Source organism: Poromitra crassiceps (genome assembly GCF_964638095.1).
Source record: "Poromitra crassiceps genome assembly, chromosome: 16".
In the NCBI taxonomy this organism is placed as follows: domain Eukaryota; kingdom Metazoa; phylum Chordata; class Actinopteri; order Beryciformes; family Melamphaidae; genus Poromitra; species Poromitra crassiceps.
The window spans coordinates 14,804,487-14,831,892 of NC_139645.1; the positions used below are offsets into that span (position 1 = coordinate 14,804,487).

Sequence of the window (27,406 nt, forward strand, 5' to 3'; positions counted from 1 at the left end):
ATCCCCCCCCCACCCCACCCCACAATTTGTGCCACCTCACTGGTTTTGGAGTGGTTTGTCAAATTGGAAAGTGGTATTTGTGTATTTTCTGTTACATTTACAGTGTGCATCTTGCTCCCTAGTGACTTGTGCATTACTATAGCGTTACTATAGAAACCAAAGACTGATAATGAAGATAGACCATGTATTCCCCTGGGAATACAGCAGAGAAGCTGTGCAGCCGGCCTTCCTCTGGGAGAACATGCTTGACATGAGAACACAGCCTATTAGGGTTCTCCTGGGAATGATTGCAGTACATGCCTGAGGGCCCGTTCACATGCAGCGACCTAGATGCTTGGAGAACGCAAGGCGTGGACAGTGAACGCTTCTCAATAAGGTGGACGTCATCTACCATACTGCCATTGGCCTTGTCCCCGGTGCACCTTCCAACACTCGACATCACTGTAACCTGTATTCTCTAGTCAACACTCATCATCACTGTAACCTGTATTCTCTAGTCAACACTCATCATCACTGTAACCTGTATTCTCTAGTCAACACTCATCATCACTGTAACCTGTATTCTCTAGTCAACACTCATCATCACTGTAACCTGTATTCTCTAGTCAACACTCATCATCACTGTAACCTGTATTCTCTAGTCAACACTCATCACTGTAACCTGTATTCTCTAGTCAACACTCATCATCACTGTAACCTGTATTCTCTAGTCAACACTCATCATCATCACTGTAACCTGTATTCTCTAGTCAACACTCATCACTGTAACCTGTATTCTCTAGTCAACACTCATCATCACTGTAACCTGTATTCTCTAGTCAACACTCATCATCACTGTAACCTGTATTCTCTAGTCAACACTCATCACTGTAACCTGTATTCTCTAGGCAACACTCATCATCACTGTAACCTGTATTCTATAGTCAACACTCATCACTGTAACCTGTATTCTCTAGTTAACTATTAGTTTTTCTTATTGAAAGACTGTGTATTTTGTCATACCTGACAGTTTCGACTGCTGCTTCCTGCAGTCTTCCTCAGAGACGTCAGGTGATGTTGTTGTGACGTGCTGTATGGCTGGTTTATGAAGGGTTGGCCATCCCACCTGGATAGGTAGGATGACCATGCCCCCTGCTGGCCGGTAGTTTATGGAGGAGGACTGTGTCCCAGGTGTGGGATAGCATGTAGGCCCCCTCATCCCGGTTCACAGTCCGAGGTGCACGTTTCCGTATCTCCATTGCTTCCCTGATCCAACCATAAACCAGCCATACAGCACGTCACAACAACATCACGTGACGTCTCTGAGGAAGACTGCAGGAAGCAGCAGTCGAAACTGTCAGGTATGACAAAATACACACAGTCTTTCAATAAGAAAAACTAATAGTTAATAATAGATAGACGAAATGAACTTGTTTGTATTCTCTAGTCTTTCAACACTCATCACTTTAACCGGCGGGCGGGGGCGACTGGTTCTCTGTGGAGGTTTGGAGCTCATCCACCGGTTTAATACATTTTTCGTGATTGTTTCTTTTTCTTAATAAAAAAAAGAAACAAGACACAACAACAACAACAACAAGTTGCACACTAACAACAGACACCAACGTAATAATGAGAGATACATTCCCAATCAAAAAGCAAATAACAGTAGACTGAAAACAAGAAGAAGTATTGTATACTAGTGGTTCTCAACATGAGGTTCGGGCACCACCAGGGGGCGCACCAGCCCTTTGACCAGCCAGCTTTTCCTATGCCATCCTATGGAGCACGTGTGGCTTTCCTCTGCCTCCGGGTTTTGGCAGAGCTTCATCTTCACTTGTTTTTAACCCTGGAAGTGCTGCAGTATTTCACAAGGTGTGTGACAGCGCCCTCTATAGTACACGAGTGAAAACACGGATTTCGCAGGCGGGGAAAGAGTTAATAACAGAGGAGAGGATGAAACAAAAGGAGAGAGGAATGAGCTGTCCTCTACTGCTCTCCTGGGATCCTCAGTCTCTGCTGAGCCCAATTTAAACACAGGGCTTTAGAGAGGTGTGTGTGTGTGTGTGTGTGTGTGTGTGTGTGTGTGTGTGTGTGTGTGTGTGTGTGTGTGTGTGTGTGTGTGTGTGTGCGCGTGTTGTGTTGTGTGTGTGTGTGTGTGTGTTGTTTGTGTTTATGCGTGTGTGCGTGTGCATGTGTGTGTGTGTGTGAGAGAGAGGGCGACTGGTCAGCCCCCATACCAAACTAATGACCATTACTCTGATGTCACTTTTGACACCCAATAGAAAACACTGTAAGTGCAGCTTGGGCTGTGTTTTAATTGGGAAGGGGACAAAGAGGTGTGTGTGTGTGTGTGTGTGTGTGTGTGTCACCCATACATTCATACACCGATGGCGGCAAGCTACCACGCAGGGTGCTGGTGCAGCCATCGGGAGCAATTTGGGGTCCAGTATCTTGCCCAAGGACACTTTGATAATGCAGACTGGAGGAGACGGGGATCGAACCACCGACCACTTTTATCCAAAGCGATTAGTGGACGACCCGCTCTACCTCCTGAGCCACAGCCGCCCACACTTAAGACCAGGTGATTGTGGATGGCTTGTTCATTTGGGGGCAAAAGTCGTGTCCCCAGTTGGTAAAACGCTGAATTTGGGGTCAGAGGTTAAGGTTAGGGTCAGAGGTTAGGGTTAGGGTCAGAGGTTAAGGATAGGGTTAGGAAAGTCGTGCCTACGGTTAGCGTTAAGGTAAGTCTCCTGGAAATACATGTAATTCAATGTAAATATATCCCCCAAATGTGACGTACAGTATGAGTGTGTGTGTGTGTGTGTGTGTGTGTGTGTGTGCGTGTGTGTGTGTGTGTGGAGGGGTCTCTTACCAGTCTCACAGCGGCGCCCCGTAAACCCTGAGGGACACACACACGTGTTGGGAGACACACACGTCCCTCCACTCCGGCATCCCTCCTCACAGAACGCTAGAGAGAGAGAGAGGGGGAGAGAGAGAGAGAGAGAGAGAGAGGGAGAGTGTTTCATTGATTCAGCTTCTCTGCATGTAGCAGATGTCACAGCAGCAGAGCAACACAGTCTCCGAGTGTTGACTATAGAAGCTTTAGTACTGCAGCCAGCCAGCAGGGGGCGATTGAAAGGTTTTTGCTTCACTTTTGAGGAGCTGTCATGATCGACATCCACAGTCAATGGTGTGTATTCAAGATGAGGAGTGCCACAGAGCGCCTGATACAATATTATGACAATATTTGATATGCTAATATTGTGTGTGTAAAGCACCAAAAGCACATTGTTTTTTGGTATTCCACACATCCCTCACCTCTCTCTCTCTCTCTCTCACACACACACACACACACACACACACACACACACACACACTCCGTCTTTCACAAATTCCTTCTGGCTTATGGAAAGTTTGTGACTTTGAGATGTGTCTTCTTAGAGGACGGGCAGCTGTAAATGTGGCACAGTTACATGATGGAGATAAGAGGACAGCGTGGGTTAAGGCCGCACAGAGGGAGGCTGCGGATGCTGTTGTCCTTGGTACGGCAAATAAACGTTTTTTTTAAATCGTAACAAAGCTAAAGACACACTAAAGTCTCTCTTGGAGAATCAATCACACTGACAGCTGCATGGGAACCAAAAGGGATTCCAATAAGCTATGAAATGTCCCTGTAATTGCTGTAGCCTAAGAACCTTTGACACAGATTGGCCTTATGGGGGCGCTATCATTTAAGATCAAAATGTCAAAACTGGGGGGGGGGGGGGGGGATGCTGCAATTTGAGGAATGGTGCATCTTGTTACTGATTGGCCCAAGGGGCGCCTGTGTCACTCCTGGGGGACGACGTGATTCACTAGTCTATTTTTCTCTCAGCTGAAACTTTTAGCACCGACCGTGTCAGGCCCGGTTCTATGGGGGTGCAAAAGCATGCATTGCACCCTTATTTTAATTGTCTGCATGCTCAGTTGAAAAGTAAAAAAAAAAAAAAAAAAAAATGCTGCAGCTGCACACTTACTGTTTAAACTTGAATTATAATTGTTGTTTTTCTTTGTTCTTTGATGTGAATTTATGGCTTTTTGGCACCTATATGTAACCTTTTAAGGTTGAGATAATTGTATTATCATTATATGGTCCAAATATTTCAGTAAAGCACTTGAAACACTTGAAATATTCTTGCTTGGGTGGTATCATTCTACTTGAAATGATGGTAAAATGCATTATTTTTAGTAAAATAACATGTCAAATTTTTCGGGCGGCTGGCCTTCTGCACCCCTTCTTATCTAGGATGCATCCCTAGTCATCTTGTTCTGGAACCGGCCCTGGACCGTTTGTGTGTGTGTGTGTGTGTGTGTGTGTGTGTGCGGTGGGGTCCCAACTCCTGCTACTCTCAGTTGATGGGGGGCGACCTGGTGATGGGAGGGAGACGGAGACGTAGAGGAGGAATGAACACCGGATGCTCCACTGACAGCAGCCTCAATAGACCAGAATGCATTGCAGCTACAGCTGGCATCTTTGTGAATCTGTCAGTACTTTTTTCATCAAAAAAGCTAGCTATATCTGCCACTCTCTCCACCTACATCTACACAGCACAGAGAGCCCCATAGACTGCCAAAGTCACTCCCTCTTCCGGGTTCGGCGTACGCACCAAGGGATTATCCGCCATTCACTTTTCCATTTCGTACATTCGAAATTTCGTAAAATGCTTATAAAAAATCGTTTTGCTTGGTCAAACCAGCCATATTTAGAATCAGGAGAGACCATATAACATTTAACTTGGGCAAAAAAAAAAAAAAAAAAAGGTGGTAATATGCTGAACCCGGAATACTTTGGCACTCTATTGTCTGGGGGTGGCTGAACAGCATTCTGGGAAATGTAGGAACTCGCTAACTGCCGTGGAAGTAGACACGGCTGGTTTAGGGAGAATGTGTTCACACACAAAAAAATCTAATTGCAACACTTCATCAAGTTTATTTCTTCCTTCAACCTTGGTAGGAGCAAAGTTGTGGAGTGGCAGTTGCATTTTGCATTATTATTATTTGTTCAATTACTATTATTATCCTTGGAGAGTTTTCGGCTTTGTCCACAGTAATCTGGATTAAAAAGCATTTTCCCATTGAAAGTTTTCTAGTGTTTTGGAAAAGCAGAATTTCTTCATGGGCAATAAGGAGATCACTTGGGCCGGCCACTTTACAAGGCAAAGGTTAAAAGTTGTTTAAAAGGTTTTTTTTTAATCTTTGATTTTATTTTGGATAAAGAATAACAAAACCTGTTTGAAGGCCGTTTAGCTATGCGTGCTATAGATAGGATAAAATATACCAGCCGCGCAAAACTACAGTGTAGCCACGCAGACTCTACTTCGTAATGCCGAAATCAAAACATGAAAAAGTGTCTCGATTTGAGCGGGTCTGCAGCCACAACCAGCGATCCTACTTGAGGCCTTGAAACAGCCGTTTTTCTCATCTTCAGTACAACACCAGACCGCGCTTTCAAATCCATCCACTTGGGGGCGAGCGTTTTCAGAAAGCCCATTTTTGGTGGTTGAAAAAGGCTCATTCCAATCGGAAGGCAAAACGGAGAAATAAAGATGCTTTTTCTAATTGATCCAGATGTAAGTATCATTTCAGTTTTCAAAAATGGGTTCAATCCACACACACACACACAGACACACACACACACACACACACACACACACACACACACACACACACACACACACACACACACACACACACACACACACCCCTACAGCTCCCTCCCCCCCCATCTCTGGAAGTCATTAGCCAGGCCGACAGTACATTATGCTGATGGTGGTGAAATGATAATTAGAGCTGGAGATAGATTGAGTCAATATAAGTGTAATTAATATTTAACTGTGAGGTTTATTAGTACAGAGGCAATCAGCCTCCTAATGAGGGCCTGATAGAACTTCTTAATAGTGGAACCAGTCAAATTAATAGCTCTAATAGCTTGTGGCATGGGACTCTGCTGTTATTTATTGCACTTACGCATTGGGTTTGTGTATTCAGCACATGTGGGTTTTTCTTAACACCATTGTGATCATTTACATCAACAAATGGTGTGTCTCTTTGGATTCATAGACAGAAACACACACATCCTAATATGTATGGAACTATAAATAGCTTTCTCCTCCCATTAAGGCTCATCTTTCAAATCATGTCATTAATTAAGCTTAAAGTAATTTCTCTTTAATGAACTTACTCAATTAAATCTGCCCTCTTTTTTTTTTGCTTTAATCCTTTTCATTTTAAGCACTGACTCTTAACTCTCTGTCTCTCTCTCTGTCTCTCTCTGTCTCTCTCTCTCTCTCTCTGTGTGTGTCTCTCTCTCTCTGTGTGCCTCTCTCTCTGTCTCTCTCTGTCTCTCTCTCTCTCTTTTTATGAATCCAACGGAATCTGTTAAGTGTCCTTTCTGTCAGTTGTTCATTGTTAGGTAGAATGTGAAAGACTTCAGGTGCTGTTTGAAGCTGTGCAAAGCGTTTTCTCACACGGTAAGGGGAGACCATAGAACAGTTCACTCTGCCAAAAAAGAATATGAAGGGAAATGAGTGAAATGTTCTATGGTCTGTTGTGATGCAGAATAAAGCTGAATTATTTAGGTTTGTCCAATTAAAAAACTTGTGTTACTGTATGAGGATTTTAAGAGAGGACTATGGGGAGATGAAAGGATAATTCCCTTCCTGAGGTCCCGTGGGCAATCTGGCGACTGCAGGACTTAGGCTGCCTATTGGTCTTTAATTCTGTATTTGCATAAGTTTTTAAACTCTTTGGAGTCTGTGATTTCTCCTTTGGTTTGTGCGGGATAAATGTGTCCTGATTGATTTTTTATTTATTTGTAAATAAAAATAAAAATAAAATAATTAATAAAAATAAAAATAATGAATTCATAAAAATAAAATTATTCCATTGGGGACCACAATGGAAATAAGCCCTAGGGCTTTATTGTGTTTTTATCCTCGGTGAGTTCCTGTTATGTTTGTTATTAAATTTATGGTGCTTGTCCTTTGTATCTCATCACCAAATAAATTCATTCATTCATTATCTCTTTTCTCTCTCTCTCTCTCTCTCTCTCTCTCTCTTCCCCACACTGACTCAACACACTGGTTCTTTTGTTCAGCAGAGTGCAGTACTCTCTGCCAGCTCCGTTCTGACCCTTCCCTGTCTGCCTCCATCATGTTGGCGCATCACAGCCTGTACACACGCACGCACACACAGACACACACACACGCACCGACACACACGCAAGCACACACACGCACACACACACACACACACACACACACATGCACAGAGACACACGAACACACAAGCACATAGACACAGACACACAGAGACACACACACAGATGCACGTACACACACACACGCACGCACACAGACACACACACACACACACACACACACAGACAGACACACACACACACATACTGTAGACACACACGCACCGACACACACAAACACACACATGCACCGCTAGCCTGCTATCAGCAAAGACCAAGAAGACACCTGTACAGACATGCGCACACACGAAAACACACACACACGTTAAAACACACATGCGTGCGCACGTATGCACACACACACACACACGCACGCACACACCGACCAGCACAGCGGTCCCTGTGACCTCCAGCTAAACTGTCTCACTGCTTAACTGAGCCTGTTGCTGACTCGTGACTTCTGCAGACACGCTTATATCCACAGATTTGCTATTTGAGTTTTCCATTATGGCGGTAGATTGCTCTCCGCTGGCTGGAAAGAAAGGAATCCTTCCGCTCTGCCGTGGTTAACAGCCATGTTCACGGCTGTTGGCTGTCCAAGGACCCATCTCGGAATTAAAAGCGGGGAATATCAAAGGAGAAACCCAACGCCATAAATTCAAGCAGGTATGAAGAGAAGCATTGTAATGCCATGGTAGAATAGAGTGGAGTTAATGAGCGTCCCACGCAGTCCAGCACAACGTTTTGATTGGCTGCATTAAGAAATGGTTTCGCCTCTTGATAACGATCTCCTCTCTAACAGGAAATGTAAATCTCATTAGGAGTTTTAAGAAAGCCAAGGCTGACAGGTTGTGAGCCAACAGATGCTGATGTCAGGAGGAGGGCAGAGGGCGTATTACCGAGCGCGCCTGAACACACCGTCAGTCCGGATGACACAACCATATCTGGATAATTGTAGTTATGTTATTAAAACTACATTTCAAGAACAAGGCCACATTCAATTTCCTGCTCCGCCCTACTCATACGCGCCAGATCTGGGCACCCAGAGTCTATCAGTCTGATGACTAATAAGACTCCGGGACAGACGGCCGATATTCTGGCCGATGTAGAGCGTCCGTCCGTGCCAACTGCTTCCATCGTTGTTTACAGTCCAGTCCAGTCTCATATCCAGTTCTTTGTTTATTAAGATTAGTCGAAATGTCGTCTGGACCCAAAAAGGTATCGATCGATCAAGTCCAGCTCCATTCCTGGTTCTGACCTTCACTGGCGGGACTCTGGGACAAAATATTTGACTGGTACTCTAAGGCCTACGAAATAACCCTTCAGCCGGAGGCAGAACTTGCCATCTCCGGCTGCTCAGAGTCCTCTCTGAACTTCACAGCTGTGCAACAATCTCTGACCCTGGGGACAACTGTTGCCAAGAAAACATATTCTTAAGGAATGGAAGTCCCCCTCTTCACCCTCTTTCCAATTGTGCTTGACAGACATGATCTCTGTTATAAGGATGGAGAGACCCAGGTTCCTGCGAACCAACTCACTTTCTAACTATATGGGACCCGTTTTTAGTCTATGCGCTCTCTGCCTCCAAACACACTGCAGCACGCTGTCTATGCCTCCAAACACACTGCACCACGCTGACTCTGCCTCCAAACACACTGCAGCGTGCTGACTCTGCCTCCAAACACACTGCAGCGCGCTGACTCTGCCTCCAAACACACTGCAGCGTGCTGACTGCCTCCAAACACACTGCAGCGTGCTGACTCTGCCTCCAAACACACTGCAGCGTGATGACTCTACCTCCAAACACACTGCAGCACGCTGACTCTACCTCCAAACACACTGGAGCGTGCTGACTCTGCCTCCAAACACACTGCACTACGCTGTCTCTGCCTCCAAACACACTGCAGCGTGCTGACTCTGCCTCCAAACACACTGCAGCATGCTGACTCTGCCTCCAAACACACTGCAGCGCGCTGACTCTGCCTCCAAACACACTGCACCGTGCTGACTCTGCCTCCAAACACACTGCAGCGTGCTGACTCTGCCTCCAAACACACTGTAGCACGCTGACTCTGCCTCCAAACACACTGCACCACACTGACTCTGCCTCCAAACACACTGTAGCACGCTGACTCTGCCTCCAAACACACTGCAGCGTACGGTCTCTACCTCCAAACACACTGCAGCATGCTGACTCTGCCTCCAAACACACTGCACCACGCTGACTCTACCTCCAAACACACTGCAGCGTACGGTCTCTACTGTACCTCCAAACACACTGCAGCGCGCTGACTCTGCCTCCAAACACACTGCAGCGTACGGTCTCTACCTCCAAACACACTGCAGCGTGCTGTCTCTGCCTCCAAACACACTGACACGTCTGCAGTCCACCTGCAGAGAAGAGCTGAGTGGGCAGAAACCTGCCAGAGGGAGAATTAACAGCACCACCATACACAAACAAAGGGATCAGTTGATTATGCATAAGCCTGCAGGCAGTTCAGCCTTGACTGTGCTTTTCAGTGAAGCATTTAGCCAACATAACGACCACACTTATAATAACAATAAGGAGTAAGAGCAGCCGCTCAGGCCTGGATTAAAGGCAGCTGCATTAAGAAGCACAAAACGACCGCATCGTTTGAACGGACTGTTGATCAGTACAGTGACTCAACAGATACACGGCCAACTGCTGAGATTGCTAACTTTTAAAACTCACTTTTCCGGGCCTGGACTCGATGTTTTCCGTTTTGAAACCCCAAGTCAACTGTCCTCGAGTCCCGCCCAGGCTGTCCCAAGTCTCGAGGCACAAGTCCCAAATCTGAATGTCATTAGCAAAGTCTCTTCACTTTCAATCTGAGTCATTTACACAAACAAGATGGCAAGTCAAGGCGTTAGAAAGCTTTCCAAGTCATCAAAGTACAGTACAAGTCAAAGTCAAGTCCCAAGTCACCACCAGAGCCCAAGTCAACTCATGTCTCAAGTCTTCTTCTCAAGTCTCAAGTTAAGTCCAAGTCATGTGACTCAACTTCTCCTTTAAGGGTGTTTGCATGCTCAGTTGATGGATTGTGTTTGTTTACTAATTATGACATCATCAGTCACCACTGGCCACCACTCGACAATGATGAGTGACAATGACGTCATCGCTCTGGCCACCACTCGACAATGATGACAATGACGTCATCGCACTGGCCACCACTCGACAATGATGAGTGACAATGACGTCATCGCTCTGGCCACCACTCGACAATGATGACAATGACGTCATCGCTCTGGCCACCACTCGACGATTCTGGGGCTGTGGGTGTGACTGACGGACACACATAGTCAGTTATAGAAGCGGCTGCACTGCTTAAAATATCTTCTTATTTGACTTGATTTGCTCTGCACTGTGACCTTTTGGATCTTATTGTTCATAGCGTTTATTATTTCACCTTGGTATACTTCTGTCTCTTAATCTTTTTTATTCCTCTCTTTTCTTTGGAGCCGTTTTATGTACTGTAAACTACTTTGAATTGCCTCCGTGTATGAGATGTGCTCCACAAATAAGCTTGCCTCCTCGCCTTGTGATGCTCAGAGCTTCTTAATGCCTTTTCTCTCCCAGGTCGTTTCCAACACCATCAAGACGTAATGCCGCCGAGCACCGAGAGCATGTTAGCACGACGAGATCATTCACTGCCGCATCTGTGCTCCCCGGTGCAACGCGGGCTGAATGGAGAGACAGTTTGGGACTTCAGAGCGAAGCACAACAGTCCGCTAATGTTGCGACACCATTAGATCACACCAGACTGAGAATAGGTTTTAGTGCCTGGGAAAAGTCATGAGAAACGCTGCGGAGAAAGACAAAATCTGCTTCTCAATCTGACTTTCATCCTGCCTTTAACTTTCAAAGTATTCACAGAAGAAATGCACTAAAACCACAAACCGTCTCCCTCTTGTTGACGCACAATGAATATACCTCTATATATATATATATATATATATATATATATATATATATATATATATATATATATATATATATACATATATATCTATATCTATATCTATATATATATCACACTGCTATCTGCACTTGCTTACTCTTTGCCCTTTATTTTATTACTACTTGATCTTTGGGTCAGAGTATATTTTGACGTGTTTATTGTCTTTCTACGTTTCAACATTCAATATTACTTTATTTGTCCCTCAGGAAATTTGTCTTGCACATAAAGGCTGCCACATAAAAATACATACAATTATATTAGGCTATAACAGTCATAGGGCCATATCTTACGCCCAAGTGGAGGTGCAAGGGCAAATCTTTGCTAGTTACTCAAAATCTCCCTTTCTCAGTAGATCAAAGGACGTGCTTCAGTGACCCAGTGGTCACTGGATCCCACTGGTCTCAGGATGCACAACAGTCATAATTACTGTTTGGCCAGCAGCATCCCTGATTGGCCGGTTACGATGTCAACTACGAAGCAGATCTGTGCACTGTGTCATTTCCGAAAACACCCGCCCCCGGGCTGGAGGTCAGACGGAACAGCAGAACGAAACTAAATGTGAGGTCACATGATCGGATGGTTTACCAGGTTACTGTAGCGTCTACCTGATGGAGCAGTTCATATTCTGAATACAGGACATGTCAAGGGGTCAGCAATAAATAAGCCTGTTTAACTATAGTCAGGCAGGCAGGCAGACAGACATCATCCATGTCCCTGCCTCTGCTGGAACAGGATCAGTGTGAGGCAAACATTACCTGGATGTTCACACCACATCTGAACAGGATCAGTGTGAGGCAAACATTAGTCTCGCTGGCCAGCCTCCTCTACCTTCCGTCCGAGGAGTCTGGCGCCATGGAAACAGGCAACGGGGATAAACCCTCCCCTGCTCTACTCTGCTCTCTCATTGGAGCGACTGTTTCGGTGGCAGCCGGATGTCCGCTCCCGGCTTATTACAAGCTCTGTCATTGGCTCCGATCATGTCAATCAGAGCGGCTTCCGCTCCCTCCTCCCTGTGTGTCGCTGTAAACAGTGCCCTGCCGCCGCAGTGAAAACAACAACGCTAACTAGTTAGCAAGCTAACGGCAGAAACCTACACGCTAGCTCCTTGCTACACGCTGAAAACGGCAAATTGGATTGTTGGAAACTATTTTCCAAGGGCACTGCCGCTAAGCGCCGCCCATCGCAATCCCACTATGGAGACCTGCGGCGCCAGACTCCTCGGACGGAAGGGAGAGGAGGCTGGCCAGCGAGACTAGTCAAAACATTAACTGGATGTTCAGACCACATCTGAACAGGATCAGTGTGAGGCAAACATTAACTGGATGTTCAGGCCACATCTGAATGATTTTTGCCATGAGGGCATGAACCCATCAGAGCGCAGCAGACGCCCTTGGCAGCCGCATGTGAGGAGCTTTCATAACCGAAGAGGGCGTGGGGTCGATGCTACATCTGAATCCAAGCAGGTCATTTGAAGGGGCAGACACGCACACACACACACACACACACACACACACACACACACACACACACACACACACACACACACACACACACGCACACCTACACACACAGGTAGGCAGTTGACACACTGTTTTCTCCCATCCATGCTACTGAACTGCTAAGATGAAGGGTATCTGCACCACAGCACGAGGAGGAAGAGTGCCTTGAAGAGACGTTGCTTGTTGGTTGGTGCTGTAGTTATTTTACTTCTCTGCTGTTCATATCAGTCACGCTCATATCTTTGCTTAGCAGCGATGCGTGCATAATTTCTTTTCCGAATCCGCCACCACCTGAGCCCATACATCAGGCATGTCCAAAGTCCGGCCCGGGGGCCAATTGTGGCCCGCCAACCGATTTTATGTGGCCCTCGGCTTGTCTCTCAAAAAGTACTATATGTGGTCCTCCACAAAGTATTGGTTAATCAAGCAAGTTCAATTCACATGTTTCCATTCACCTAATGATGACAGCACGATCATACAGTTTGTAGACGAGCACCAAATAGGAACAACACAGGCAGAACTAAATGTTTTCAGATGGTAAACAAAATCCTTGGAATACAGTTTTATTGTATAGGATTTTACGCGATTTTTTTGCTTTTTATAACCCATATGAGGTGAGAAGCAGCTGCCCCCCCCCCCCCCCCCCCCCCCCTATTTTCACATTATCTAATCCGGCCCCCATTCAAAAAACGTTGGACATACATGAACCCTGACTCCATTTCCGTATTCCTAAAACAACAACCCAAAACTGACCCGCCAATGTATTGCCACATAGGATCACATCCTTGTATTGTGATAGATTGAAATTCAACATCTTTGTCCGATCCATATTCTGTATCGGCCCCTCGTTGTCTTCCTGACAGACTGTGATGTGATGGTAGAAGACACAAATCCTTATAAGTGACGGCTCACCAGTGTTGGGTTCGTTACTCAGAAAATGTAATAATATTACTCTTTTCAAAAGTAACTTTTACAGTACTTATTACTCTCTGCCAACAGTACTTCGTTAAGACTACTCGTCATATTACTTTTCCGTTACACCCCACAAAATTGCTAATTGGATCCTTTCTCATCAAAATTGGGATACGGTTACGGGTCAATATAGACCTAATCACTTTGCCAGTAAACGCAGAGAAGGCTTCAAAAGATCTCTTTTTCCTACAGCCTATAAAATAATCCATACAAGTAACCTGCTTGATGAAGAGCCCGCCCGACGGACACAATCTGTTAAACAGCTTCTCTTTTTAATAACGCAGTTGTAAAATCTGCAACAGGCCCCAAATGTTGGCAAGATTCTATCAATACGCATTGTAGCTACACGTTTGTGTCACAAATAGCCCTGCAACATTAACCTGAGTCAGCGCTGGAGAAAGTAATGCACTAACTCTTAGTTACTTGGATTAGTAACTGTAATATTATTACTGTTTTGGACAATTGTAATCTGTTACACTACTCGTCACTGTGGAAAGTAATATTATGTAATATATTACTTTGGTAATATATTACCCCAACACTGTGGCTCAGTAAATGTTTCTGCCAAGCAGGTAATTTGTAGGGGCGCACGCACGCACGCACACACACACACACACACACACACACACACACACACACACACACGCACACACACACACACACACACACACACACACACACACACACACACACACACACACACACCACTGCCTCCTTCCTGTCAGTGTATCTGAATCTGGTTATGAAAACGCAATTTGTTGTTTTTACTTTCTAGTGCTGTCTTTCATGCCTATAAAACTCCTTTGAACTGGGAGAGAGGGAGAGGGGGGGAGAGAGAGAAAGAGAGATAGGGAGGGAGAGAGAGAAAGAGAGAGAGGGGAGAGAGTGGGGGGAGAGAGAGAAAGAGAGAGGGGGGAGAGAGAGAGACAGGGGGAGAGAGAGAAAGAGAGAGAGAGGGGGGGCCGAGAGGGAGGGAGAGAGACAGGGAGAGAGAGAGAGAGAGAGAGAGAGAGAGCAGTGCTTCAGCAGTAGTGACGCCAGGGTCAGCTATACTGTGTATATCAACACATGAGTCACACACACCTGTGTTTATTACCATCTGATATGGAGCCCTAGCTCTTATCAGCTAGCAACCTCCACAATAGCAACAAATAGCCAATCATTATCATGATCAAAGGACATGATAGGCTACATCTCTCTCTCTCTCAGCTCAGTAGGTAACAGTATTACACTGCATCACATTGACATCAGAGTATTGTGCTCCGTGTCTGACTGTGTTTGTGAGTGCAGCCTGCAGCTTGCCATAAATCAGTCAGGGCCCACAGATCTCTAGTAAAGTGTTTTGGAGCCCGGAGCCTCTGGGCGCCGTGCGTTCCCCCCGTCCTACCGCAACTCGTCTGTGTTTGATAATAGGCTTTTGTACCAAGTGACTTTCTCTACGCTGTTATGGCGGCTTCCGAATTCAATTCAAGATCATTCAAAGAGGCTGTATGAGTGAAGCAATTGGTTCAAAGCAAAAAATTGTGTTTTAGATGTGAACTTCCAGGCGATTAGACAAAGGGAAACAGCACCAAGAGGAATTAGGCTATCAGGAGATGATAATCATAGCGCCTGCATAGCCCATGTTCTACACTTGTTTCTTTTGAGGCAAATCGAGAGGAAACAGGTGGAATCAACTGTCTGTGCCTTCACAATTATTCACTCTCATGTAATAAGTCTCATGAAAACAACGCAGGCCACCCCGAGGTTATTAAATTACTTAAAGATCGAGGCAAGACTACGCCATTACCCCCCACAGTTTCTGATATGCACTTACTGTACACATAGCAAAACGCAATGTGATGAAATATAACCCTCCCTACTTTTAAACGGGCTAAATAAAAAGTGCACATTGTCAACTAATCTGCATAACAACTTTTGAAATGTTCTTATTTGTTTTTTGTCTTAACTCTACGGATGTGTCGATCCGATACTCAGTATCCGTATCAGTCCCCTAAGAGGCCGAAATCACTGGATCGATTTAATACGGAATAGAACAAACCGAGAGTGAGTGAAATACAGTAGTGGTTTGTTCATTGTGGAATATAACTACAACATATTAATTTTTTGCAACTTCAAAATTATAATACACACATGCACATATGCCTACTTTGCATTTTTGGCTCCATTTAGTTGTTGGCTGTGTTTTTCTTCTCGGTGGTAAACTGGCCAATCGTAGACGAGGTGATGCAATAAAACGGAAGCCATTGAACTTCAGGGACCGGGGAGATCTAACAGTGCGAGAGTATCTGAGGGAGGCAGCTTCCTTTGATGTAGCCATGAGACTGTATGGAAATAATTGCTTTAATTAGTCCACTTGATATTGTGCACTCACTGTTACGCTTACTGTACTGCCTGTGGTGATTATCACCGCTGCTGCAGACCTCTTAGTTCAGAAGCCTAGAGACCATCTGTGCTGCTGCAGACCTCTTAAGCTTGCTTTATACTCGCTGTGCCGCGAAGGGCGCGGGGGAGGAGCGAGGGCCGCAAGCGTCAAATGACGTCAATGTGTTGGGCGCGACCTCCGCAGGCCGCCCACCGCGTACCTGAAGATTTTTCTCACAGTGCGACCTCCGCTTCTCTCCAAACATGGCCGCTTTCGAGCCACTGAGCCCTGAACACTGAGCTGTGTTTTCACCACATTTCTTGACCCATGTGGTAGGCTATAAACTTTGATTTGCAACTGTTCGTTTGTAGTCATTTCACCAAGTAAATGTGTTGTGTTGAGAGCATGATTGAGAGAGATTAAAAGCAGCACAGAGTAGGTATCAGGACTGAGAACTGAAATGGCTATTCAGTAAAAACAAGTTTGGTGATTCATTCATGTGCTGATGTACGGTCGTTTGAGAGTGAAAGCGCACTCAGTAGTACTGCACATAATAGCGTTTCATTGCGACTTTTCACGGGCTGTTCTCACTATTACCATTGTACAATAACATGCTGATCACTTGGCTGATCACTTCCGAGTATAAAAGCATTTGCCCCAGCGCGAGGTTCGCACGGTGACTCGCGGAGCTCCACCTCGTGGAGCCTTGCTCGCCAGCGTTGAAGAGTTTACTGCCAATCAAACGGGTCAATGCAATGTGACTGCAGGGCCAGATTTGTAGCCCGGCGATTCGATAGCTCCAGTTTAGCCCGAGTGAGAGAGCTTTGTCAATAAATCCCTGAGGCCTCTCAGCGCCACGGAAAGACAAGCCCAATCAGGCTGGATCAGGAGCCCGGTGTTATTCTGACAGCGTTCACACTGAGAGAGACCCGTTCAGCAAGGCACCAGAGAGTCTGTCTATCTGTTCCCCATAGAGCTGAGAGCTGTTTCTCCAACCCGTGTGATGTAGTCGCATGAACTACAGCAACTACATCTACAGACATGTATTGACCTTTGTCTGTAAATTTTTTGATTAATGCAACCTTAGTGCTCGTCAGTTGCCCATCTTAATTGTGGGCAGTGGCGGCTTAAAGGTTAGAGAAGTGAGCTTGTGACCGGAAGGTCGTTGGTTCAATCCCCGGGACCGGCATGAGAAATCTGGATGGGGAAAGTGAAAAGGCAGCGCTTGCCCCTCCCTCATTACCACCACTGAGGTGCCCTTGAGCAAGGCCCTTAACCCCCAACTGCTCCAGTGGAGCTGCTCAGTGGCCAGCAGATCAGACTGTGGTTGTACTGGTTCAGCTTCCAGGTGTGAATGTGAACAGGGCGCTCCTGAAAAAGAGAGCGTTGCTCTCAGTGGGACAGATAAAGGTAAAATAAAAAGTGCATGGTGGCGCAGTGGTAGCGTTGTCACCTCACATCAGCACTACTTGATGTTGAAAAGAGTATCAGTATTAAAGATTGAACATCAAAGAGTATAACTGAGTGAGACGTTGAACAAACAGCCCAGATCAGATAGAATGAGGGCAGCATGCTGGATGGCCCCCTTGGTGCTTTACATTGCAAAGTGGATGTGATGGAGCCGAGGAGAAAGGATTTTTCTCTCTGCTCCACAACAGCAGCACGGTAGAGACTCAAAATAATTGCCTTCAACTGATAATTGCTACAAAGCTCAGAAACAAGTTGTGTGTGTGTGTGTGTGTGTGTGTGTGTGTGTGTACATTTTTTTCCAAATTTGCAATTAATCATGGCTTCGCATACCGTGGTTTTCAACCCAATTAAATGTTGCAAAACATTGTGCCCTCAAGCACAGAACTACACAGCAGCAACACGGCTAAACGTGTTGTTCCTATCAAAACGGGATGAAGGCGAGCAATAATTATGCCGACAGAAAATTAAATGCTGGAGACTTGCAGGGGGAAACGATCGCACACATCCAACATGCTGCCTCCCGCCCCCCACCACCGACTCAGAATACATTACACTGGGATATCGCTGCTCTGCGGCTCGCTGTTCGCCGGCTGGAACGCGATTAGCTCAGATAGCGAGATGAGAGACGCACGAGTCAGTGCCTTTGTCCTCCATGCCCACTGTTTAGACCCCGCGACTCAAATCCTCTCTCTATTTAAAAAGCCCCTTTTGTCTACACAAACCAGTCCTACAGGGAAGCAAACGGACCATTAACCAGATTAGCTCACTTATATTCTGTGGCCGACAAAAGGCTTTGCAATGGGCTGCTGATCATTAGGCCCTGGCAGCGGGAACAATGCCGATCTATAATCTTTAGCCGTTGCTCCGATTGAACCATGGTGGCCCATTTATTGTGCTCCGAGGGGGGATGACATAATGGTGGAGCGTCTTCCCGAGGGGAATCGCCGACACAAAAGGAGGAGAGACAGAGACGGAGAGGGAGGGAGACAAATAGAGAGGGAGGGAGGGAGGTCTTATCTCCTCGTTTCTTCTCACTTCCAGGCTTCCCTGAGGATCGATAGCAGTAAAATGGGCTCTTGAGATGGGGGCCACTCTTCATGTGGCCCCTGCAATCATCTCAGTCATGGCGGGCAGCAGGGGGCGAGCTGTGGGCCTGTAATGGGCCGGGCGAGGGTGTTAGGTGTCCAGCTACATCTGAGGCGGGTATACCAGGAAGCAGACTATCCAACTGGGCTGTCCGGCTCTTCAGTTGTGGCCTTGTTTGTAGGGACAGAGTGATAGATCTTACCCTAGCAGAGATGAACACAAGTGCTTTGGTGGACAATATTGCGATTTGCAATTGCGATGTAAACAAATAGGTATAGCGTGAGTCTACACTTGCTTGGTTAGCAAGGAAAATGCACATATTACTGATGATTTTGAAAAGGGATCAGCCGAGCAGCATTTTGGTAAACAAACCGCGTGGCAACGGCAATGGAACCCTATGGAGCCTGAGTTTGAGCGTCTGACTCCAGCCGGCTGACCGTGTTTACAATTTAAAAACTGCGACGGTTCACACAACTTTAACACAACATGCATATAGTATACACTAGGCATGGGTCGATTTCCGGTTTTACCGGTTCGGTTCGGTATACGAGCCCAAACCGGTTTGATCACGTGCAAACCGAAAAAACCTAAAAAAAAAAAAAAAAAATTTTTTTTTTTTTTTTTTAAGTTTTTTTTTTTTTTTTTTTTTGCCAGTCCATTCTGATTGCACTATTGTTCGTATTAGCCTCTTCTCAAGTTTACTAGTAGGCAAAAGTCTTATTTTGTTTATTATGTTGATGTTTGAAGAAAAGTTAAGCTGAATAGTTATGAGAAATAAAAACAGTGTGTTGTTACAGTTAAAAGGTTCTGCTTATTTGTATTCAGTGTTCGTGCTGGTTGGCAGCATACCAGCTTAGAGGTGCATTATCGCCACCAACTGCAGCCGCTTTGATACGTTTTTTTGGGGAATATCGAACCGGTTTCAAAATGTTCAAACCGACCCATGCCTAGGCCCTATATTGTGTGAATTTGTGAGTTTTGAAGTTTATAAGGCAGCTCAGCTGTAAGCCAATCCATTCTGATTGCACTGCTTGTGTTTTTATTAGCCTTTTTCTCAAGTTGCACTATAGGCAGAAGTCTTATTTCATTTATTATTTTGATGTTTAGAAGAAAAGTTGAGCTGAATAGTTATGAGAAATAAATACAGGGTGTTTGTTACACAGGTGTCCTGCTTCTTTTTATTCAGTATCATTGCTGGTTGACAATACCAGCTTAGAGGTGTATTATCGCTATCAGGTGGACTGAAGTTGCACTACAGACAGTTATGGGCCACACTCGGGAGCCCTGCTTGAAAAAAAAAAAAAAAAAAAAAAAAAAAAAAAATTTTTAATTACAAAAAAAATCGGTATACCGGTTCGATCCGGTTTAGACGGCAATATCGAACCGGTTTTAAAATTTTCAAACCGACTCAGCCCTAGTATACACCAAACTCTTGAGCTAATTCTGCTCTCACTCAGAATGTCAAAATATAAGCGATGTGATGTATACTTTTTGTTTGGCACAACTCATACTAGTTAACTGCCGCGGGGTTACGCATTTTTGGGTGGCAAGTGACGTCACACTGATTCGTCCTATACAACCTTAAATTAGCATACAAAAAAATACAAAAATAAATAAATACAGTACTGTTTTCAGTACCAGTAAAAACGGTTGCACAACTTTGATTTAATTAAATTGCAGCCTTTTGCCGTTATATAATTGCACGGGCTGACGTTCATTGCGGTTGCGATGAGATTAATTGTGCAGAACACCGTCGTTTAGAGCGGAGAAATAACATCTTAAAAACTTGTGTTTTAGAAAAAAAGAAGAAGATTACAGCTCAAAGGGGGAACAGTGTGAGCCTTCTCCTCGTCGCTCATTTGCATAATATCAGCAGCGGGTGAAATCTATTGTGTAGTTAACAGTCACTCACGGGGCATTGCTCCGTGGCATTGCTCCATGGCACCGCTCCACGGCACTCCTCTAGCAACAATATTATCCATAATTACTCTCCTGTAATAGGGATGTGAGGAGAGGGGGACCGCTGTAATCACCGTTCAGTCTGGGAGAGAGATCAGGAAAGTGGGCCAGCTGAGGCAGATGGATTGACTGGGTTTCTGGCGCCCCCCAAAGAGCTTTTATACCCCCCCCCCTCCTCCCTCCCGTTATAAATTAAAACATCCCGTTAAATTGTGAGGGACATTACGTTATTCTTTGATTTTAGGCGGCGAGGACATAAATCCGGCCAATGACTCATATATTTGAGTATCAGGGCAACCCTGAATGCATATTAACTCTGAATCAGACATTGTTACAGGATCGTTTTGGATCATTCCAACGTTAAATTCCCACATCTGTACCTTGAAATGACTTCCTTTCTGAAACTGGAGGTTCTGTAGAAACACATTTGCTCCGTGAGTTCGGACATGGTTGTATTCAGGATAAGCCTGAGCAGTGAGCACACACTAACCACCCAAAAAAACCAAGCATATATCCTGTATCATTTTAGAGAATTTCAAAGTTAGAGTCCCACATTTTTATGTTGAAATGTCTTTAAGTCTGAAACTTGGGGCGCTTTAAAATAGGGCATAAGGATATAACTACATAACTACATAACTACAAACACAAACACACTGTGTGACTATGTTGACAGATATTGTGATTGCGATACAAGTCATAATTTTAGTGGGAATGCTAATTGTATGTCATTTTCACTCAGAACATATATACAGTATACACTATAAAGATGATGGTGGTGTGATTTTGTTGCTGGGGTCTGTACCAAACAAGCATGTTTCCTTACATCTGGAGAATATGATTTGTAGGCATCTCTGTAGCACCACAATGCTTCAACACATCTTAGCTTTAGCAAAAAAAATAATAATAATAAAATGCAGCTCCTGCGAATTGGATATTGGCCACTTGGCCATATTGCCATTTCAACAATATTCAGATGAATTATTCAGCTATCCGCCCTACTTTCAAAACACATCGCTCCATAAGTTCAGTCTTTACGTGGACCGATCATGCTTACTGTCGTGCGTGGACACCCCCCGAAGGCCCATTCTGAGCCGGGACAAACCCCTGATTGATGGCGCCTAACACATCTGTCCTCGCTTGCGCGTCCCGCGGGACCGCCGAGGCCGAGGCGCTGGACGGAGCCCATCACACAGCCGTGACAGGGCGCTATCCAGGGGAATCTAATAGGTTCATCCTGGTGGCAATCCTCTGGTGTCCTACAAATCATCTTCACTGGAGGAGAAGGTGGCTACAGTACATGTAGAGCATGTGTAAGAGACGTGCAAGGCTGTCTCGTGGAGCGTGGGTCACGAATAAAATACAGAAACACCCGATCGATAGCGTGGCCTTAGCGAGGACCTCGTGTCGAGGATCAAACACTCGTTGATTTGTATGCTATCAGGCGGTGCCCGTAAAGCACTACAGCAAAGAAGGTGGTTGAAGGAAGAAACGCTGTTAAAAACCGCTGTCAGTGATGCACTGTTCTTTGCATTTCTGGGTCCAGTTTGGTGTTTGTTATATTGTTCTTCTTGGTGGATCACTGGCCAATCGCAGACGAGGTGACGACACCTCCAGATATTTCCTGCTGCTAGAATGGAGTTTGATCTGAGAAGATGCTTCAGGATGTCAAAGATATTTTGGAAAACGTCCCTCAGAATCAAAGAGCGAGGGCTACTTTCTAGAGCCGCCATTTTGCACCGAGAGACGTTCAACAATCACACAGGGAGAAATCCATCGTAGAAGATGAGAGAGAGCAGTTCCTCCACCCACAGGAGCAGGAGAGAGACCAGCATGTACTGCAGCCACAAGATGTGTTTTGAGTAAGGGCATGCGTTTTCTTGACTGGGAAAACTCTTACTATCACTATCACTCTTTCAACTCTCTTTGGCAAACACAGGAAATCATACAGTAACTGCCACATTAGGCCAGTAGAAGGCACTGTGGAGGTTGCTAGCTGATAAGAGCTAGGGCTCGATATCAGATGGTAATAAGGCACTGAACGTCACAGACTGGTGACATCTATAACCTTTGACCTTTGTGTTTGAAGGTGGACCTTTCCTTTCCTAAAGATACGAAGAAGAAAGGATGAATTGAGACATTTGGAGATCTACAATCCTCGAGCATGCAGAGAGCCACCTTGTCCTCCTCCCACCAAGTCACATCAAGCACGAACGGCCAAATTACACCTTGTGCAAATAAAACGCCGTCGCTTTGCAAAGCAATTCAAGCGTGCGACGGGGGTATTAAGAAGCGTTTGCCAAGGCAATACGCTATTCTCACACTCAAGGGCACTCAACACCTGTTCAACTTTAATGTGTTGACTTAATCACATACCGTTGGCTCCGATAGCGCATTCCACAGTTAGCCCAGCTGCAATGCAGCCGCCACACATTGCTCAAGGCTGGCTAAACACACTTTTGGCTTATTAGCATTAGCGAGACAGTCTAAGGAGCTGCAGCGGTTCTCTAGTCTAATTCCTGTATTCCTGAGAGGGCGGCAGTGATGTATGAGGGGAATGCTATGGGAGGCGCAGGTCGAACGGCCAACGCTGTCGCCATCACACGGTAATGAGATCTCAGGGGGAGGAGGGGAAAACACAGGCCGATCCCTCCAACTCCCTGCTCGCATAATACTAATTGGCCCGGATGAGCTATAGCTACTGTAAGATGTAGCACCTTTTTATAACGGCATTATTCAAAAATAAGGTAGCTTCTCATCTACTTCATGGTAAAATAAACGAAAGAGGTGACCAAGTTAACGGGATTCCATATCACGGTTACGAGCCGTCCGACAATTATGCTGCCCGCGCCGCGTTGTAAAAAGGCCAGGTTGATAAGCAGATCAAAGATGAGCTAATTGATATTCCAAACGGCGTTTTTCTCTGGTCAACCACCTCCTCCCACCTCCCGGCAATTTGCATCGCTTGCACATTAGCCGTGTCTTCCCGAGTGAAAAATTGTGGAGGTGGCGGGACACCGGTGCACCTGGTGTAACATGGACCTGACACACCGTCCAGAGGCACAAACTGTGTGCACGTCACTGTGCCTGGTGTAACATGGACCTGACACCATCCAGAGGCACAAACTGTGTGCACGGCACTGTGCCTGGTGTAACATGGACCTGACACACCGTCCAGAGGCACAAACTGTGTGCACGGCACTGTGCCTGGTGTAACATGGACCTGACACCATCCAGAGGCACAAACTGTGTGCACGGCACTGTGCCTGGTGTAACATGGACCTGACACACCCAGAGGCACAAACTGTGTGCACGGCACTGTGCCTGGTGTAACATGGACCTGACACCATCCAGAGGGCACTGTGCCTGGTGTAACATGGACCTGACACACCCAGAGGCACAAACTGTGTGCACAGCACTGTGCCTGGTGTAACATGGACCTGACACCATCCAGAGGCACAAACTGTGTGCACAGCACTGTGCCTGGTGTAACATGGACCTGACACCATCCAGAGGCACAAACTGTGTGCACGGCACTGTGCCTGGTGTAACATGGACCTGACACACCCAGAGGCACAAACTGTGTGCACGGCACTGTGCCTGGTGTAACATGGACCTGACACCATCCAGAGGGCACTGTGCCTGGTGTAACATGGACCTGACACACCCAGAGGCACAAACTGTGTGCACGGCACTGTGCCTGGTGTAACATGGACCTGACACACCCAGAGGCACAAACTGTGTGCACGGCACTGTGCCTGCTGTAACATGGACCTGACACCATCCAGAGGGCACTGTGCCTGGTGTAACATGGACCTGACACCATCCAGAGGGCACTGTGCCTGGTGTAACATGGACCTGACACCATCCAGAGGGCACTGTGCCTGGTGTAACATGGACCTGACACACCCAGAGGCACAAACTGTGTGCACGGCACTGTGCCTGGTGTAACATGGACCTGACACACCCAGAGGCACAAACTGTGTGCACGGCACTGTGCCTGGTGTAACATGGACCTGACACACCCAGAGGCACAAACTGTGTGCACGGCACTGTGCCTGGTGTAACATGGACCTGACACACCGTCAAGAGGCACAAACTGTGTGCACGGCACTTTGCCTGCTGTAACATGGACCTGACACACCGTCCAGAGGCACAAACTGTGTGCACGGCACTTTGCAAATTGCATTGATCTCTCCCAAGACCTGCCTCCCACCTGCCACCTACCCTAATGCATGTCTGGATTACAGAGCAGGGGGAGGGTGGAGGGTGGAGGTGGGGGGCTCCCCCTCTTTCACACTCTCCCTCTTTCACACTCTCTCTCCCCCCCTCTATCTGTCTTTCTCTTTCTTCTGCTCTATCACTCCATCATACACACAAGCACACCTGAAACGGGATGCGGCACTTTTACATACACGTTATAGGTATATATACTGTATATATATATACTGTATATATGTATATGTATGTGTATATATATATATATATTTAGAACACGGCTCTCTTGAATACTCGATTCTGATTGGTCAATCAACAATATTCACCGGTCATTATTTCTCGACAACCGACCGCTGCTCTGCCACACCTGGATTAATCAGTTGATAAGAGCTTTTTGTCAGCAAGACACTACTAATTAGGCCAACCAGTTGCAGCTGTGGTGTCTTCTGTCTTGTGTGCCAATTACGAATGAAACCGCTTTGTCGTTGAAAACGCTATTAAAAAATCTATTTGAATAATTATTTTTGTCAGATTATTGAATGATTTAGTTGTAGGCCGTGTTCTAAGCGGGATAATGTATATTGAGGTGGTGATTACTGGGAAATAATGACCTTCAGGTGAACGATTAAGCCCTCCGCTGGCACGTCGGGCTCAATCCACCTGTCGGTCATTATTTCCCCCGTAATCACCGCCTCAATATACATTATCCCTTACATATACACACATACATAATAATACATATATATATACACACACACACACACACACACACACACACACCCTTGTGGGTATATATTGGCAGTTTGCAGATACAGAGGTTGATTTGTTCCAAATCCTGTTGGAACAGGCTCTCGATTGACCTCTCCATTGAGTTCTGACATCTTGTAACAATGCTTCGCCTCCTCTTGTGGCAGAAACGGAAATGATATTCATGAAAACGACCTCCGGCAATGAGTCTGGAAGGAGGTTATGTTTTTCACTTGTCTCTTTGCCTGTTTGCTAGCAAGACATCTCAAAAAGTGAGATAACTGAAATCTGGTGGACAGATCGATCTCGGCCCAATGACCAGTTCATTCGATTTAGGTGGTGATCTGCATCAGGGGCTTCCGGCATTAGATGATTATATTGTTGTTTAGCCATAGGGTAACTAGTATGCTGCTTTCAGGCGCTGGTGGTAAAGTAGGACATCTGGGACACATCCAAGTTGGCTACTAAACACCATTGCGTTCACATGCTATTTCCGCCGGAGAATCAAACTTGTGGAGACAAACAATAAACAAACATGAACTGTTATGAAGGCTGCAGCTTGGCAAGTTGCTGTCTGAGTTGGTGGAGATTTGCGCTCTACTGGAAGTGACTTCTGGTCTCCTCTGGTCACCTCCTGCTCCAGCTCTGAGGTCGACTGAATGGACCGATCGCGTCCGGCGAAATTGGCTCATGCACGACGACCTGATGTCCCAGGCAATTATACACCTATCAAAATCATTGTTTAAGACGTGTGGAAACAGCGACGCCTAATTGAGCTGATATCTCCATCTCTCCGACTTGCAGCCAAGCAGGAGAACACGGTCTTAAAATAAGATGAAAAGGCTCTCCGGCAGAGCGCCCTGGGGCCTCTTGATTAACAAATGAAGCACTCGACGTCAGGGCGAGAACAGTGAAGAACAGAGGTACTCTTTGCCTGGTTGGCTCCAGTGTAAACACGGCTATTAATATAATATTACGGGGCTGGGGGATTCCTGCTCTCTGGGTGACGCTGCTGCCATCCTCCTGTCCGTGTCTCCAGTGTGCTTCTGAGACCGCCCTGCCTCTTATAGAGAGGCAAACTGGAACGTCACTTCCTGCTTCAGCACTGTACCAGAGATTTTCATGCGCAATCTATTTTCCCATAGACATTCCGTAAAATGTTTATAAAATTGTTGTACTTCGTTGAACCAAACGGTTCAGCTAACGCTATAATCGGGAGAGACCATAGAACATTTCACTCGGACCAAAACTTAAAAAAACAACATTGAAAAAACATTTTCTTTAAACCCGCATTTTTCTTAACGTTTTGGTCCCAGTGAAATGTTATGCGATCTCTCCTGTTTCTAAATATATCTGTACCGTTTGGTTTGAACCAGTAAAACTATTTTTATAAGCATTTTACAAAATGTGTATGGGAAAATAAATGGCGGATAAAAATCTCTGGTACAGTGCTGAAGCAGGAAGTAGGCGGTCACTTTTAACGAGTCTCCCCAGGCTGCAGACCCTTACACATGGGGGAGTCCACGGCAGTCGTTGAGCGTTATTGACTGTCCCGCGTCCTCTCCGCTGAACCGGCAGCGACTGTCCCACCGCGGCAGCTCTCACGTCAACAGAGGGGGGAAATATAGTGCGTATGGCTGAGTAAACACGTGGCAACACTCACATGGGTCGGGGTTAGCTAGACAATGCAAATGTAAGACTGGATGAGAGAAAAGGCACAGGCAAAGATATAACTGTCCACACATATCAGCTCACATAAATACTAAGGTGAGGTCATAAAGGCCGAACACAAGTGGCCGAACACAACACACACACACACAGACAGACAGACAGACAGACACACACACTTCGCATTCTTATGATAGGATATAGCATGTCCTCCTTCAATCTGACATTG

General features: G+C 45.9%; 1 protein-coding gene across 1 annotated transcript in view; it reads right to left on the reverse strand.

The window, feature by feature from the left end:
- Positions 1–27,406, reverse strand: part of LOC310790905 (protein kinase C-binding protein NELL1-like) — a gene marked incomplete at its 3' end in the record, with an annotated part of 306,141 nt that overhangs the window by 38,974 nt on the left and 239,761 nt on the right. Inside the window, exon 15 of the mRNA XM_083652616.1 lies at positions 2,852–2,947. Within this exon, the coding sequence (XP_083508742.1) occupies positions 2,852–2,947 (96 nt within the window). The remainder of the gene's footprint in view (positions 1–2,851; positions 2,948–27,406) is intronic.